Source organism: Panthera uncia, chromosome D1 (assembly GCF_023721935.1).
Source record: "Panthera uncia isolate 11264 chromosome D1, Puncia_PCG_1.0, whole genome shotgun sequence".
Classification (NCBI taxonomy): domain Eukaryota; kingdom Metazoa; phylum Chordata; class Mammalia; order Carnivora; family Felidae; genus Panthera; species Panthera uncia.
In genome coordinates, this window is record NC_064808.1 from 110,372,849 (window position 1) to 110,390,735 (window position 17,887).

Sequence of the window (17,887 nt, forward strand, 5' to 3'; positions counted from 1 at the left end):
TCAATGCTGAAGTTCAAGATGTACATGCTTTTCCACCCGTGTGTGTGTGTGTGTGTGTGTGTGTGTGTGTGTGTCTGTGGTGTGTAGCTCTTTGGGAGGCCCAACTTTATGGAGGGAGGATTTTCTGTGAGACTACCCATCTTGAGGATTCTTATTTCTAATTATTAAGTTAAAGTAAATTTTAAATTACAATTATCTAAGTACGAAGTGTAACATTTCTCACAAAAGGTGATCTTCCACACTTACAGGACAGCCTCTCATTGAGACGACTGAGGGACTGTAGGAGCTTCTGTTCATCAGCTGACAGTGCACAGATGTTGAACGGCGGGGTCTTATTTGAAGTCAGATTTGGTTTCTGTAGCTGCTTGCTATTTATGACAGTGAGAATTTCATCCTCAGGCACTGAAGCTTTCACTAGGTTTTCAGCCATCAAAAACTCAGAAGTACTATCTGAAACTACAGAAACTTTACATTAATTACTCTTCAATCCTTTTTTCTCTTTGGGATTTTCTCTTACACCTACTTAATGGACATGTGCTTGTATGTATTCACTTCACAAAAAGAAACCCTCTAAATCTTCTGTTACTTCGCATTTTATTTATCAAGATTATTCGTATCTAGCATGTTCCCATCCCTAATGAAAACACAGAAAGTCAAAGTGATGGCGAGGCAATAAACATTCCTGGAACGTTATCTGAGCTAAAGGAAAAATGCAGCATGTTTAGATTGATTATTCCTGTGTTGTGTTTTTGTTATTCATTGGTAGTACAAAGAGATGATGAAGTAGATTGTCTTTTTTTTTTTTTTTTTTTTTTGAGCGTGAGAAAGAGAAAGAGAGGGTACACACCTGGGAGGGGTAAGGGCAGACAGACAGGGAGAGAGAATCCCAAGCAGGCTCCGAGCTGTCAGTGCAGAGACCGACATGGGGCTCAAACTCAGGAACTGTGAGATCATGACCTAAGCTGAAACCAAGAGACCTACACTTAACTCACTGAGCCACCCAGGCACTTCTAGATTGTCTTTATAATAACAATTAAGATAAAAAAGAGTAAAAGAAAAGGAAAGTAAGGAAAAGTTAGAAAGAGAGCTAATGAGCTGAACTGAACTGACAGCTTAGAAAAAAGACCCAATCAGATCGAAGAACTTAACTTATTAAAGAAGCATAGAGTCTTGAGAGAAGGGAGAGATAACTCAAGAAATTAGTTTGTTGCTTTTACAAGAATCAATTTGCAGTTTTCTACTACATCATATGTTTAAACAAAATCAAAGGAAATTAAAGAATTTAATTTAATGAATCACACCATTAAAGCAATCTGGAGGAGAAAGAAATAAACACTTCTGAATTTCTGTATGGGAAAGGTTCTTTGATCTTAAAAGTAATGGAAAAATCACTAAGAAAAGACTAAAACATGTTTATTTAAAGGCCAGTCTTCCCTAATAGACTTTAAGTTTTTGAAGGGCAAGACTTTTATATATTTTGTTCATTACAGTGTATCCAATCTTTACTTGTATGCAGGAAATTAGCTGTCATCTGTTGAATGAAAAATGCAAAGACTTCTATATGTAAACATATAAGTGGAATAAAATGCAAATAATAAAGTAGTAAAAACATTTGCAACTAATATGAAGAAAAGAACTCCTGACATTTAAGGAATTTGGAGGAATCACTAAGGAAATACCCGAGCTCCAGTACCTACAGGAAATAAGAGTATGAAGGACCAAATCACCACAAATTAACACACATACAAAACAATGAAGCATGTTATTAATAAAAGGACTACAAATCAACAATAAAACACAATTTCTTTGCCTATCATGTAAGCAAATCATAGAAATAATTGCACCTCAAGTTGGTTCACATCCCAGAAAAGTTTTAAATGATGTTTTTCAGGAAAGTATTTTAGGGATATATATGTACAGCTATAACAATGCTTATTCCCTCTGATCCAGTATTCATATAATACAGAGTTTCACTCAACAAGTATTTATTGGATGTCAATGATATGGCAAATAGTGTAATTTTAATTCTGGGAATCTCTATCTCATGGAAATGGTTGAAAAGTGAGGAAAAAGCTTCATATAGAAAGATGTCCAATACATCATCATCATCAACATCATCATTATTATTATTAATTACTATTATTCTTTCTTTTTTTTTAAAGGAAGGCAACTGCCACTTGCAGCGCCTCATGTGGATGTGTCTGGAGTCTTGGAAGCTAGACTACCCTACGTTTTCCTACAAATGGACCTTGAGAGCTAGTTTGGAGGTTCTAGCAGGGGAGCGCAGCTAATCGTATACCCTTGATGGAAGAACGGTCCTCCTCTATAGGGGAATGTTGTCCTCTTCGACCGAGCGCTCAGCTTTGAAAGGGACGCACATGGACTGGTGAGGGAGGAAGGGGACACCCGCCTAGCCAGCCAGATCAGCCAAATCAACCCTGGTGATCGATGGGGTGACAGATGTCACAGCCAGATCGTCCTCACATCCATCCAATACATTATTATTTAGAATAAAAAACCTGGCAACAGCCTGAATGTGCAGGGCAAGGGGGGCTCAGCCCCCACATGGTGGTTCACCGCTCAGGTATGTGTGCACTTAGGAAAATACACGTAACAAAATATGGAATCATGGGGAACAAAGCTCAGAGAGAAATTTTAAACCGAAACATACCTTCTTCAACATCAGAAGCACCCCTTGTTGTTTGTTTTGGCTCCCTTGAACTTAGCTGGACACTTTGTCCAAAATTCTATAAAAATATAACATGAAATCAGAACATAATTCCGTATTAAAAATTCATTATTATACATTAAACAAACCCGTATTCACTCTATATGTTTTTGGTTATCACTGCTCATGTAACCTGTGGGTTTTGTTTTTTTTTTTTTTATCAGAAATCAAGAATTACTGGAATAAGTCCTTTCTAGGGTACCTGAATATTAAAAAATATATATTTTATGTCAATTTTGAAAAAATTTCAGGTTGCTGTGTTGTCGTGGATGTTTGGAAGAGGGAAGTAAGGTGCTGCCTAAAGGAACAGCAAACATTTCCCTTGAGGCTTCTAACCTCCGTTTGTCGTTGCAAGGGCGGGGCGGCCGCAGGTGACTGATGTCTGGGACAGGTGTCCGGCTCGTAACGGCCATGCGGGAGCTCTCACAGCACTGGCCGCTGGTGCACCGCTCGGCTCTCCGGCCCGGAAGGACCCCAAAATGCCCCGCAGGAGGCAGGGACTGCCTCTCACACAGGACAGGGCCTGGCTGCCACTCCCCACCCCGGGCCTGTGCTCGGCCCGATCCAAACAGCCGCTGGCGCAGGTTTGCGCAAGAGCCCTCCTTTCATGGCCTGGGCGGCCTCGCCTGGCCTCCACCGCGGATGGGAGGCTCACTGGACTGACCCAGTCCTGGCACCAAGTGGCATCTCTGCCTTTCCTAGCTTTCACTGGTCTCTTTCAGGTGCTTTCCATGTGGAAGTGGTGGGCTAGGCAGACCCAGTTGGATAAAGCACATTTCCCAGTACATGGTGACTGGTTGTGGGGGTGTGGTGGGCACTGCTGGGTGACTGAACCCCTGTGTAGTAGAATCCTTAGTTAGAAAGCAAAACAAAAAAACAAAAATCAAAACAAAACAAAAGGGATGAGAAAGTTAAACTTCAAAACTTGATTTTGATTCACCTATTCTAACGCTAAGACTGTGGAGGATGTTTAAACAGCCGTGTGAATGGAAGATGTGTGTAAAGATGGGAGTGAGGCTTCTGGAAAGAAAAGCAAAAACAGACTCTAAAAACAGTAAGACCGAGTGCAGAGGGAGAACACATGGGACAGAATAAGACCCAGAAAAATAAAAAGAATTTGGAGAGGGCACTAATCACAAGCACTTAAAACTTTGTTTTTTGGTTAAAACAAGTACATATTGCTTTAGAATTTAAAATATATTAATAAAAATAAAGAAAAAAATTGATCACTTGACAGATTTTGAGATGTTTGATGTGAACAATGTGGAGGTTAAAAAGGAAGGACTTAGGAGGCATTATTGTATTTGTAATCAGTAAGTTATGTCTGTGAGTGAGCACTATGTTATGAAGCAGTAAGAGTATGTCGGTAGTGGGGCAGCTTTATTCACACGATACATACAACTACATGACTTTTGTCTTGCCATTAAGAATATTTCGTGGTTTTATTCATATTAAAAATCTTATCCATATAAAAAATTAATGGTTCTTATGATATACAAACAATAGAACCTCAACTCATAACTTGGATATAAATTCTTCATAAGGCAATCTATTCCAGTTCTATTAAAAAATCAAAAGAAGTGGTATTTAAAGTAGAAATTCCAAGTGAAATGTGATTTACTCACCCATCTAGATGTTTTAATATTTTAAATTCAATCCTTGGATCAGTAAGACCTCTAGACCTCTGTTTACTTTGTCTCACAGAATTACCTCCACTAATTTTAAAATTACTGTTATTAACCTTTTGACTTTTACTGAAGATCTCTATCTCAAACAGCCATAGGAAACTCCTTATTCATTCATTGTTGACTGTTTATAGGAATAGATCTGTTATGAACTCAACATGCCCTACAGAAAAGCCTCAGTGGGAAGTGTCTCTTAATGTACTGAACCCCCAACAGCATCGTTATCAGTAATTCCTGAGAACTGTACACCTCCCTCACCCTATTTTCCTTTTGCCATGTCTTCCAGGAAGCTCAGATCCAAAGAGGATATTTAAGCACACGAAACTAGATTAGTCTTCAGGATTAACATACATACTTCCTCTATCCAGGGCTCTAACTTCCTTTTCTTTTTTAATGTATATTTAAAAACTTTGTTGTAAATAAACATGTTGGTAATCCAGAGGTGACTATAAATAACAAAATAAAAGAGTAATGGTGATTTGTTGGGGCACCTGGGTGGCTCAGTTGGTTGAGCGTCTGACTTCAGCTCAGGTCATGAGCTCGCTGTCCGTGAGTTCGAGCCCCACATCGGGCTCTGTGCTGACAGCTCAGAGCCCGAGCCTGTTTCAGATTCTGTGTCTCCCTCTCTCTCTGCCCCTCCCCCACTCACGCTCTGTTTCTCTCTCTCTCTTTGCCCCTCCCCTACTCACGCTCTGTCTCTCTCTCTGTCAATAATAAACACTAAAAAAAAGAGAAACAATTAAAAAAAAAAAGAATAATGGTGATTTGTTAAAGTTGGTTTAAAAGCTTCATTAGGAATTGATCATATAGGCAAATTAGAGTATAGCAAATAAGTCTAGTACAGTAAGTTCCTAGAATAGATTCCCAGGCTGTCTCATAATGACTTTGGCTACACTTATATTTACGTAGTGGTCCACAGTTTATAGCAAAAGCACAGTCCTTTGAGAACATTGTTTTCCAAGCAATTTTTCACCACAGAATTGAGATTTTTACTAATTCTGTACTCACATTCATTTGCTCATTGTACTTCTGTCCCACATATCCAGAATTTTGTCTTTTCTGTTCTAAAAGACGCCTCTGCTTATTTTCAACAATTCGTTTTCTTCTTAAAACAGTAGAATCTTAAAACAAATGCCAGCAAAATGTCAAAATTTACGAGTACATAGTATATATGCACAAATGTCTGAGTTACCTTCAAACATCACAGAAAACCTCAAGTTTCATACATGCAGTCAGAAACCTCTTATTGAGGGGCACCTGGGTGGCTCAGTTGGTGGAGTGTCTTACTTCAGCCCAGATCACGATCCTGCGCTTTGTGGGTTCGAGTCCCGCGTCGGGCTCTGTGCTGACAGCACAGAGCCTGGAGCCTGCTTCAGATTCTGTGTCTCCCTCTCTCTATGCCCCTCTCCTGCTCTGCCTATCTCCCAAAAATAAACATTAAAAAAATATTTAAAAAAACAAAACTCTTATTGAGCTTGTTATATGTACCATGCACGACACAATTACAATGATGAATTAAACAAAATCTCCGCTTCTGAGTTTATGGCTTAGACCAGTGACCTCTGAGGTGTGGTGCTAGAATGCCAGGGGGATATGCAAAACAGATCACTGCTGTGTAGGAAGAACCTACTAGAATTTCTATTTATTTATTTAAAATGTTTACTTATTTTAAATAAATGTATTTATTTTTTTAAATGTTATTTATTTTTAGTTTATTTATTTTAAATGTTTATCTTGAAAATGTTTATTTATTTAAAATGTTTAATTAATTAATTAATTAATTATGCTTATTTATTTTAAGAGACAGAGTGTGAGCAGGGCAGGGGCAGAGAGAGAGGGAGACACAGAATCTGAAGCAGGCTCCAGGCTCTGGGCTGTCAGCACAGAGCCCAGCGTAGGCATTGAACCCATGAGCTGTGAAATCCTGACCTGAGCCAAAGTCGGATGCTTAACTGAGGCTCTCACGTGCCCCTAAAATTCCAATTTAAATTTATAATCTAAAAATTAGAAGTTCAACTTTACTACGGTAACATACAGTTGACACTGGTGCCCTTGTCAGTTTGCACGGTTTGTAGACGGTCATATACTGCAAAACAAAGCTCTCCTGGAAGGACAGTACAGGTTCTCCATGTGACAGGTTGGCACTGGTATCATTAATTAGTGCTCCCTCACTTCCTGTAAGTGTAACTAAACTGTAATGTGTGCCCTGGCAGGCGGATTTGTTGCTATCTCACAGCGTCCGAATGACTCCTCACAAAATGGGAAAGAGTCTAAAAAAGACTTTTGTAGGCTTCCATCGTATGTGAGGCAGGCAAACCAAGAAACAGACTAATATTAATTGAGTATTTATAATTGCCCAGGCATTGTTCTAAGGGCCGTAGGCACTATTATCATCACTATTTTTACAGAAAAATTAGGCACAGGAAAGGAAAAGTAGCTTTCCTAAGGTCACAAAGTCAGTAAAGTGCAAAGCTGGAATTTACCTCCAAGCAGTCTCTAAAATCTAAATTCTAGCTCTCACCTTCTACGCTAGCAACTTTCATTCTGATTTGACTGTGTCTCACAGAAAGATACTTTGCATTGTGATCCAGGATGTTCTACGAAACATACTTACCTTTATAATATATGATGCCCTCTGGTAGTTTCTATACTAGAACATTCTGATTTTAAAATTATATTTCATTAAAAAAATTCTGATCACAACTCATTGAGTTCATAATCCACTAATAAGTCACATCCTATAGTTTAAAAATGTCTGTTATTATTTTTATTCCCACCCACATGGCTAAGCTAAATGCTAATATGCTAAGCTAGGTATGCTAAATGTTATAGTTTTTAGTGAGATCATCTGGGCATCAATACGAGTTTCTACACTGTTTTCTATGCTTGGAAGTGTCTTTCACTAAGTCTTGAAAAGTCCCTATCTTTTTTAGGAGTTTTAAAATGTTTTAAATGAGGGGTGCCTGCGTAGTTCAGTGGGTTAAGCATCCAACTCTTGGGGCGCCTGGGTGGCTCAGTCGGTTAAGCCTCTGACTTCAGCTCAGGTCACGATCTCACGGTCCGTGAGTTCGAGCCCCGCATCGGGCTCTGGGCTGATGGCTCAGAGCCTGGAGCCTGCTTCCGACTCTGTGTCTCCCTCTCTCTCTGTCCCTCCCCCGTTCATGCTCTGTCTCTCTCTGTCTCAAAAAACAAATAAACGTTAAAAAAAATTAAAAAAAAAAAAAAAGCATCCAACTCTTGATATGGGTTCAGGTCATGATCTTACAGTCGTGGGATTGAGTCCCACATCAGGCTCCACACTGAGCGTGGAGCCTACTTGGGATTCTCTCTCTTTTCCTCTCCCCTCTCCCTTGCCTGCGCTCACTCTCTCTCAAATAAAAATGAAAATAAAATAAGATAAAATGAAAATACTTGAAATGAAAATTTCCTTGGCCACATGACTGCAGTGTTAAGAATTCTTCTCTTCCTTCAAGCCTGTTTGTAAATCTTTTGGAGTCAAGATCTGTCCATACTTTTGTACATTGTTGATTTGTGGCATAATTATTTGTTTTTGAGCTTTATTATTCTTTGTGTAGGTGTTCAGTTTTATTGATTGTAAATTATTGATCCCAGGGACAGATGAAAACCTTGGGATATTTGCAAAAAAATATAGTTTGCACTGGCATCTCTGGCCAAATTTCTAGTCTCATACGAAAATTCTAGATGATAGTTTTACCACCAAAACTCAAAGCTACTAAGCTTTAATTATTACATATTTAATATGTATAGTATTCTTACGTATAAACACAAGGAAAAATTCTGCAGATATCCAAAGAATGACAGCTTTGGAAGAGATCTTAGAAATTAACAGGTCAACCGTTCACTCAGATCTCACTCACAGGTAGACGAAGCTCGAATGGCTTAGTGAAGGGGAGCCCCCACCTCTTGCGTTGTTGGTGGTTTTAGCTCAAACTTGTCCTTACACCGAACTGAAAGTATCCTTGCAATTTTCACCCTTCATTCAGTTAGGTTTTCTCTTTCTTTCCTGTAATACACCTTCAAATATTTGTACACAGCTACAATGTCTTTTAAACTTGTGTTCTTTTATTGGTCTTCAGACCCACCCCCTACTTCCAGAGGGGTCACCCCGGTTTGTTTATATAGCCACCAAAATATACAGACAATATATGAAATAGAGCGCAGTAGTACTTCCAAAGATCTGTTTATTATTGCCTAAAATTATATTACATTTTTAACAGCTAGAGCAAACTCTTTTTGGGTGGGGACTTTTTTTCTTTTTAAAAAAACAATGTCAAGACAGAGATCTTTTTCTTGGAACTGTAAAAAAAAAAAACTAATAAACTAACTACATACAGGGAAGCTACAAAGGAAAAGACCACATTTAACTGAAATTATATTCATCAAGAAGAAGGAAAGGACATGTCACAAGCTGGCAGAAAATAGATATCATGCATAAAATGACACAGAATCCTGGAGTATATGCAGAACTCTATCACTAAGGAAAAACCCAAGGAGCAGATATCTCTCAGAAGAGGAAAGGCAGACGGTACACAAACATAGGACAGCGTTCCCTTCATTCGTAACCAGGGCAATGCAAGTTGTTCTAAGTAGACATTATTTCTCACCCACAAGACTGAAAACAGTAACATGTCTGACTGTCAGTTTTGATGAGCATATATGGCTCCAGAAGATAATTTGGCACCTAGTTAAGTTAAAAATACACAACCCTATGACCCAGCAACATGTGTACCAGCAGGCATACCTAACTACTCCCAGAAGCATTATTGATTCAAGCAAGAAACTGGAAGCAACCCCAAAGCCCAATGACAGAAGAATGAAAAACCTTTGTGCATTCATATAATGAAATGTAATACAGTAATGAACATGAAGTACACCTAAACTAATAATAATGGATCTAAAAAATAAAACTGAAAATAGCAAATCACAGAATCAGATGAAATGGCTTCATTTACATAAATTACAGAACTAGGCAAAAAATATGTTGAGATAAATTTACAAGCGGTAAAATGATAAAGACAAGCATGGAACAGGGGCACTTGGGTGGCTCAGTCGGCTAAGCATCCGGTCATCATCAGGTCATCAGGTCATGATCTCACCATTCGTGAGTTCGAACACCGCATTGGGCTCTGTTGCTGACAGATCAGAGCCTGGAACCCACTTCAGATTCTGTGCCTCCCTCTCTCTCTGCCCCTTCCCCCCTTGCACTCTGTCTCTCTCAAAAATAAACAAACATTAAAAAAAAAAAAAGCATGGAACAATTAACACCATCCTATATAGTTGTCTAGTCTGTAATAGATGAAGGAGATACAGCTGGGGAGGGGCATATGAGATCTCAGCAATACCAGTAAGTTTCTTTTTCTTTCTTTTTTAATGTTTATTCATTTTTGAGAGGGAGACAGAGAGCATGAGTGGGTGAGGGGCAGAGAAAGAGAGAGAAAGACACAGAACTTGAAGCAGGCTCTAGGCTCTGAGCTGTCAGCACAGAGCCCGACGTGGGTATTGAACCCACGAACTGTGAGATCATGACCTGAGCCGAAGTCAGACGCTCAACCAACTGAGCCACCCAGGAGCCCCAGTTTCTGTTTCTAAAACTGGGTAGTGGGTACAGAGTTCCTTTTTTATTATTAGTCTTTACTTTGTACTGTATATTTCTTTTTTTTTATACATTTCTCTTCTATGATATATTTCACAATAAGAAAAACTGTAAAAATTGCCACGACTTTACAGTTATATTTGCCAAACTGAACTTTATTACTCTGATTTACCACTTCAGTTAGAAAAGATGATTTGATTAAATATATGATATGAAAAAGTCCAATTGAAGTTGAAGTATATTTGTATTAGCAAAAGAAATAGATTACAATGTCAATGGGAAAAGGGAACTGTTGTTAGATTCTTTACTTTTGTTATAAATGTTATAATGACCATAAAAAATTTTATTATCAATGATAAGTAATAGTAATCTGAAGACCATTCCAATCAAGTCAATCACCCTAATTCAGTGGTTATTCTTAGCCTCACTCATGCTGAGATAACCAGAAATGTTTCCTGCTGTGATTAAATATAAAGTAGATAATATCACCTGCGATGTAAACTAGCTAAAAATATTTAACTTGAATCTACCAAGGCTTAAGATGTAAATTCCAGTTCCAGGAAATAAAGGAGATAGAGGAACAGATAAATGACACTAAAGAAAGTAATTAAGGATTGTTTTTCTATGTATTGGGTCTTAAGTGTTTTGCCTTAAAATTTTTTGATGTTCCCTGTTAAGGTCCTATACTTCTTTTATGACATTTATTTTTATTTTTATTTTTTTAAATTTTTTTTCAACGTTTTTTATTTTTATTTTTGGGACAGAGAGAGACAGAGCATGAACGGGGGAGGGGCAGAGAGAGAGAGGGAGACACAGAATCGGAAACAGGCTCCAGGCTCCGAGCCATCAGCCCAGAGCCTGACGCGGGGCTCGAACTCACGGACCGCGAGATCGTGACCTGGCTGAAGTCGGACGCTTAACCGACTGCGCCACCCAGGCGCCCCTATGACATTTATTTTTAAAACTTTCTATCCTTTATTAGTGTTATAAAATATACCTTGCTTAAATTTTATGTTTGTTGTTGAAGTAAGAAATAAAAATAAGATGTAGATTCCTGGAAAAAAAAGAAAAAAAGAAAAGATGATTTAAATCTTAACTCCATCCTCTGTTTTATTAATAACTTTCTTATGCCTTCTACAAATTGTATATAGATCAATGTACTTTTAAAAAATGTACAGGGGTGCCTGGGTGGCTCAGTTAGTTGGGCCTCCAACTTTGGCTCAGGTCACAATCTCACGGTTCGGTTCGTGGGTTTGAGCCCCGCGTCAGGCTCTGTGCTGACAGCTCGTAGACTGGAGCCTAATTCAGTTTCTGTGTCTCCCTCTCTCTCTGCCCCTCCCCAGCTTGTACTCTCTCTCTCTCTCTCTCCCTCTCTCTCTCAAAAATAAACATTAAAAAAATTTTTTTTAACGTACATCACTGAAAAATCTGTGGATATTCAATTCTAAAAAGTTAGGTAAGTTAACTTCTATTTTCTGAGACTTCTGGGGAAGGTGGCAGAGCAGGATGACCCTAAGCTCACCTTGCTAGTCCCCTGGACACAACTAGAGAACACCCACATCAGCATCAATAACCTGGAAAATGACCTTAAGGCTGGCAGAATTGTCTCCACAGTTGAACATTAAGAATCAGCCACAAGGAAGAGGGCAGGAGAGGCAGAGGTGCCGTCAGGAGCTAAATGGAACCCTGAGGCGCCCCTGAGAGGGAGAGACTCATGGGAGAGAAACAGAGATGCATTGGGACCCTGCATGGGCAAGATGACTCCCTATACTGTTTGACTTTGAAAACCAGAGGGGGCCGAATTTTGTGAGTTCTTACAATCAGTGGGCTCAGAGAGTTGGGAAGGTGGGAGGAAACGGAGTCTGCACCCTTAAAGAGACAGCATAGGTAGCAATTTGAAAAACACCTCGGGCACACAGGATGGAGATGTGTTTAGTCATCTCAGGGCAAGTGCTGAGGGGCAGGGATCATTCCCAGTATCCCTCCAGGGGGGAGGGAGTGATTCCCTCTAGGAGTCCCCTGCTTCCCCCTCCCCATGCCCCCAGCAAAACACATGGCCACCTGAGGGGACCAGCACAGGGCCTACATTCACTACCTGACGGTGGTCACAGCTCCGCCAGCCAGGCCTTGATTCCAGGTCTCCTCCCTCAGCAGACTCCGCAAACCTTCCTAACCCCGTGTCCTGCCCTGTGTGCTGCTGGGGATCCAGTCCCCCCAGCCTGGCCTGCCTCTGTCCTGGCAGCTACAGGTCCCCTTCTGCACAGCACTAATGCAAACCTTAATACTGCCTGCCCTGCCTCCGTGTTCCCCTGGGGTCCAGAGCTCATCCAAACCGGGGCTGCAAGCCTGGAGGGGCGCAAGCAGCCCCGACAAGGGCCAGTGCCACTCCAAAATGAGTCCTGCCCCAGGGGGAGGGGAAGACAACCACACACACGGGTCCCAACTGGCTGCGGTAGTGGAGGAGGGGGCAGACATCTGGTCTGACGGCAGGCCCTGCTCACCAACAAACTTCTCAGGGAGCAACAAGCGCAAGGCCGGTGTTACTGCATCTCTGGCGAACCCCTGCTCTGACTCAACTCAAACCCAAGGTGGCCCCAGACTGGCCCACAAACAGCCCAGGGACAAAACCCTGCCCACAATAGGCAAAGACACCCTGTGCAGACGACTGGACTTAAGGCAGAGGGAGCTCAGCCACCACAGGAGGGTGCACATCACATACAGGACATTCCCCTGAAGGGCCAGGTTCTGGGGAACAGGGGACAGCACGGCAGGACATGGAAAGTTCTCTCCTTCATAAGGACACTACTTTCAAGAGCAGGAGAGGGAGCTGACTTTCCTAACACACAGAAACAGACACACAGACAAGATGAGGAGACAGAGGAATATGTTCTAAGTGGAAGAGCAGGAAAAATTCACAGTACGAGAGCTAAGCAAAACAGAGACAAGTAATTTTTCTGATAGATAATTTAAAGTAATGGTCATAAAGATACTCATGAGACTCAAGCAAAGAGTGGAAGACTTTGATAAGACCCTTAACAAAGAGATAGAAAACAAAAAAGAGCCAATCCATAAAGAACTGAATAAATGAAATTAAAAACACACTGGATGGAAGGAGTAGTAGAGGAAGCAGAAGAATGAATCAGCAGCCTGAAGGACAGAGGAATGGAAAGCAGTGAAAGTGAACAAGAGACAGAGAGAAGGAAAAATAATAATAAATGAAAATAGACTCAGGGAACTCAGTGACACCATCAGGCATAGTAACATTTGCATTATAGGGATCTCAGGAGGAGAAGAGAAAGAAAAGGGGACGGAAAATTTATTTGAAGAATATAGTAGCTGAAAATTTACCGAAGCTGGGGAAGGAAAAACAAATCCAGATCCGGGAGGCAAAGAGAGCCCCCAACAAAACCAACCCAAGGAGGTCCACACCAAGACACATAGTAATTAAAATGGCAAAAAGTAGAGACAGAGAATTTTAAAACCAGCAAGAGAAAAGAAGACAGTTACATACAAGGGAAATCCCAAAGGGCTATCAGCTGATTTTTCAGCAGAAACTTGGCAGGCCAGAAAGGAGTGAAAGGATATATTCAGAGTGCTGAAAGGAAAAACCTGCAACCAACAATACTCTATCCAGGAAGGCTATCATTCAGAATAGAAGGAGAGATAAAGAGTTTTCCAGACAAACAAAAGTTAAAGGACTTAATTACCATGAAACCAGCCCTACAAGAAAATGTTACAGGGACTCTTTGAACAGAAAGGAAATACCATAAGTAGGAGTAAATAAAATAGGAAGCACAAAAGCAGTAAAAATAAGTATATCTGTAAAAAATCAGTCATGGGATTCATAAAATAAAAGGATGTAAAGTATGACACCATACACCTAAAATGTGGAGGGCAGAGGAGTGAAAAAATGGGTTGAAACTTAAGTGACAATCAACTCAATATAGACTGCTATATGCAGAATTTGTTAGATACGAACCTAATGGTAACCATAAATTATAAACCAGTTACAGATACACAAAGAATTAAGAGAAAGGAACCCAAGTATATTGCTTACAAAAGCCAGCAAACTGTGGGTGAAGACAGCAAGAAAGGAACGCAGAAGAACTGCAAAAAACCCATAAAAAACTTAACAAAATGGCAGTAACTACATACCTATCAATAATTACTTTGAGTGTAAATGGACTAAATGCTCCAATCAAAATAAACAGGGAGACAGAGTGGATAAAAAAAAAAAAAAAACAAGACTCATCTATATGCCTGCTAGATATATCTATATCTATATGCCTGCAAGATACTCCTTTCAGACCTAAAGACATCTGCGGATTGAAAGTGAAGGGATGGAAGATATTTACCATACAAATGAAAGTAAAAAGAAAGCCGAGAGTAGCAATACTTACATGGACAAACTGGACTTTAAAACAAAGGTTGTAACAAGAGACAAAGAATGACACTGTATAATCATAAAGGAAACAATCCAACAAGAAGATATAACAATTGTAAATATGTATGCATCCAACATGGAAGCACCCCAATACATAAAACAGTTAATAACAAACATAAAGGAACCAATCGATAGTAATACAATAATCATAGGACTTTAAAACCTCACTTACACCAAACAGAAAATCACAAGGAAACAGTGGCTTTGAATGATACACGGGATCAGATGGATTTAACAGTGTATTCAGAAAATTTCATCCTAAAACAGAATACACATTTTTTTCAAGTCCACATGGAATGTTCTCAGTGTAGATAACCTACTGGGCCATAAAACAAGACTCAACAAATTAAAAAAGACTGAAATCATACCATGCATCTTTTCTGACCACAACCCTAGGAAATTAGAAATCAATCAGAAGAAGAACTCTGGAAAGAACACAAATACTAAACAATAAATGGGTGAACCAAGAAATCAAAGAGGAAATAAAAATTACATGGAGACCAATGAAAATGAAAACACAACTATCTAAAATCTTTGGGATGCAGCAGAAGTGGTTTTAAGGGGGAAGTTTATAGTAGTACAGGCCTACCTCAAGAAGCGAGAAAAATCTCAAATAAACAACCTAACCTTACACCTATAGGAGCTAGAAAAAGAACAAACAAAACCCCCAAACAGCAGAAAGAAGGAAATAATGAAGATTAAAGCAGAAATAAATGGCATATAAACAATAAAAACAATAGGACAGAGCAATGAAGCCAGGATCTGGTTCTTTGAAAAAAATCAATAAAATTGATAAACTTCTAGCCAGGCTCATAAATAAAAAGGAAAAGAAGGTTCAAATAAACCAAAGTCAGAAATGGACAAAGAGAAATAACTACAGAAACCACAGAAATACAAATGATTGTAAAATAGTATGAAAAATTATTATGTCAATAAATTGGACAACCTAAAAGAAAAGGATAAATTCCTAGAAACATATAACCTACCAAAGTTGAAGCAGGAAAAAATAGAAAGTTTGAACAGACACATTATCAGCAATGAAATGGTATCAGTAATCAGAAAACTTCCAACAAACAAAATAGCTGGACTAGATAGCTTCATAGGTGAATTCTTCTAAACATTTAAAGAAGAGTTAATAACTATTCTTCTCAAACTATTCCAAAATATAGAAGAGGAAGGAAAATTTCCAAATTCATTCTATGAGGCCAGCATTACCCTGAAACCAATACCAGAGAAAGGTACTGAAAAAATAAAGAGAACTATAAGCCAATATCTGATGAACACAGATTCAAAATTCCTCAACAAAATATTAGCAAACTGAATCCAACAATACATCAAAAAAATCATTCACCGGAATCGAGTGGGATTTATTCCCAGGATGCAAGGGTGGTTCAATATTCGCAAATCAATCACTGTGATACATCACCATCAACAAGAGAAAGGATAGAAACTAATAAAGGCCATGTATGAACAACCCACAGCAACATCATACACAAGGACAAAAAACAGATTTTCCTGAGGTCAGGTACAAGAAAAGCGATGGAAAATGGACAGCCTTCCACAGAGTACTGGAAGCCCTAGTCACAGCAATTAGACAACAAAAAGAAATAAAAGGCATCCAAATCAGTAAGGAAGGAGTAGTATTTTCAGCATTTGCAGATGACATATTATATACATAGAAAGTCATAAAGACTCCACCAAAAAACTACTAGTCCTGATAAATTAATTCTGTAAGGTCGTGGGATACAAAATTAATATGCAGAAGTCTGTTGCATTTCTATACACTAATAATGAAGCAGCACTTAACGTGATTAACACTGAGTAATGTATGGAATGGCCGAATCACTATCCAGTACACTTGAAACTAACATAACATTGTATGTTAACTATACTGGAATTCAAGTAAAAAATACAATAAAAATTAGTTTTTGATTTTCCAGCTTCATTGACATGGCATTGATATATAAATTATGTAAATTTAAGGCATACAATCTGATGATTGCATACACACATATACTGCAAAATGATTACCACAATAAGGTTAGTTAAAAGTTCCATAGAATTATGCCTTTTAAGGCATTTTATTTATTTTTTAAAAGTTTATTTTTTGAGAGAGAGAGAGAGAGAGAGGGAGGGAGGGAGGGAGGGATGGGAGATAGGGGGAGAAAGAGAATCCCAAGCAGGCTCCGTGCTGTCAGTGCAGAGCCTGACACAGGGCTTGAACCCAGGAACTGTGAGGTCATGACCTGAGCCCAAATTAAGAGTCTAAAGTTTAACTGACTGAGCCACCCAGGCCCCTGAGTTGTGTTTTTTTTTTTTTTTTTTTTTAAACAAGCATAATAGCTAAGTAGTTAAGAGCATAGATGCTAGAGACAGAATGCCTCCATTTTAATCCTGACTATGCCATTTAGCCTAGCAATGTCCCTTACACAAGTTACTAGCCCTCTGTCTGCCTCAGTTTCCTCTTTTATAAAATGGAAGTTATATTATTTACCTCATAGAGTTATGGTGAGAATTAAATTTGTCTCCATATGTAAAGTGCCTGGAATAGTGACCAGCACACTATCTAATCCTTACCTAGAATAATTTGCTTCAGGGTCTCTGATTAAATTTCTGATCTCAGGGTGCCTGGGTAGCTGTCAGTTGAGCATCCGACTTCGGCTCAGGTCATGATCTCATGTTTTGTGAGTTCGAGTCCCACATCAGGCACTGTGCTGACAGCTCAGAGCCTGGAGCCTCCTTCGGATTCTGTGTCTCCCTCTCTCTGATCACGCTCTGTCTCTCTCTCTCAAAAATAAACATTAAAAAAAAAATTTCTGATCTCATCATGGGCGCCTGAGTGGCTCCGTTGGTTAAGCGTCCGACTTTGGCTTAGGTCATGATCTTATGGGTTGTGAGTTTGAGCCCTGTGTCGGGCTCTGTGCTGACAGCTCAGAGCCTGGAGCCCACTTTGGATTCTTTGTTTTCCTCTCTCTCTCTGCCCCGTCGCCACTTGCACTCTGTCTTTCGCTCTGTCTCAAAAATAAATAAACATTTAAAAAAAACTTCTGATCTCATTAAAACTAGATGTACTGTAAGGTAAGAACACTAGGGCTGTATACAAAATCCTGCCTCTGCTTTAATCTAGCTATGTTATCTCAAGCTATAATCTCACTTATAATGTGTATCAATGTCCTTATCCATAAAATGTAGGAGTTAAACTCAATTGTATCTTTGGTTCTTTTTAGTAATCACATTTCTTATTCTTTGAAGATATTCTGGATACTACCTGGAAAAGGAAAAAAAAATGCATCCTGTTTGAAATCATATTTCACAGGATTTATATGCTGACATCATTTGGCTTTTGAAGAAATGCAAGTAAAACTGCCTGTAGAAATGTGTACAAATTGTGGGTATACAGATCCCATATAAACACC

At 39.2% G+C, this 17,887-nt stretch overlaps 1 protein-coding gene across 5 annotated transcripts in view; it reads right to left on the minus strand.

Moving 5' to 3' along the window:
* Positions 1-17,887, minus strand: part of CEP126 (centrosomal protein 126) — a 103,992-nt gene that overhangs the window by 21,969 nt on the left and 64,136 nt on the right. For all 5 annotated transcript variants that reach the window (XM_049614369.1, XM_049614385.1, XM_049614394.1 and 2 more), the window contains 3 exons: positions 5,422-5,534; positions 2,672-2,747; positions 247-456 (listed from right to left, as the gene is read on the minus strand). In XM_049614369.1, coding sequence (XP_049470326.1) covers positions 247-456; positions 2,672-2,747; positions 5,422-5,534 — 399 coding nt within the window. The remainder of the gene's footprint in view (positions 1-246; positions 457-2,671; positions 2,748-5,421; positions 5,535-17,887) is intronic.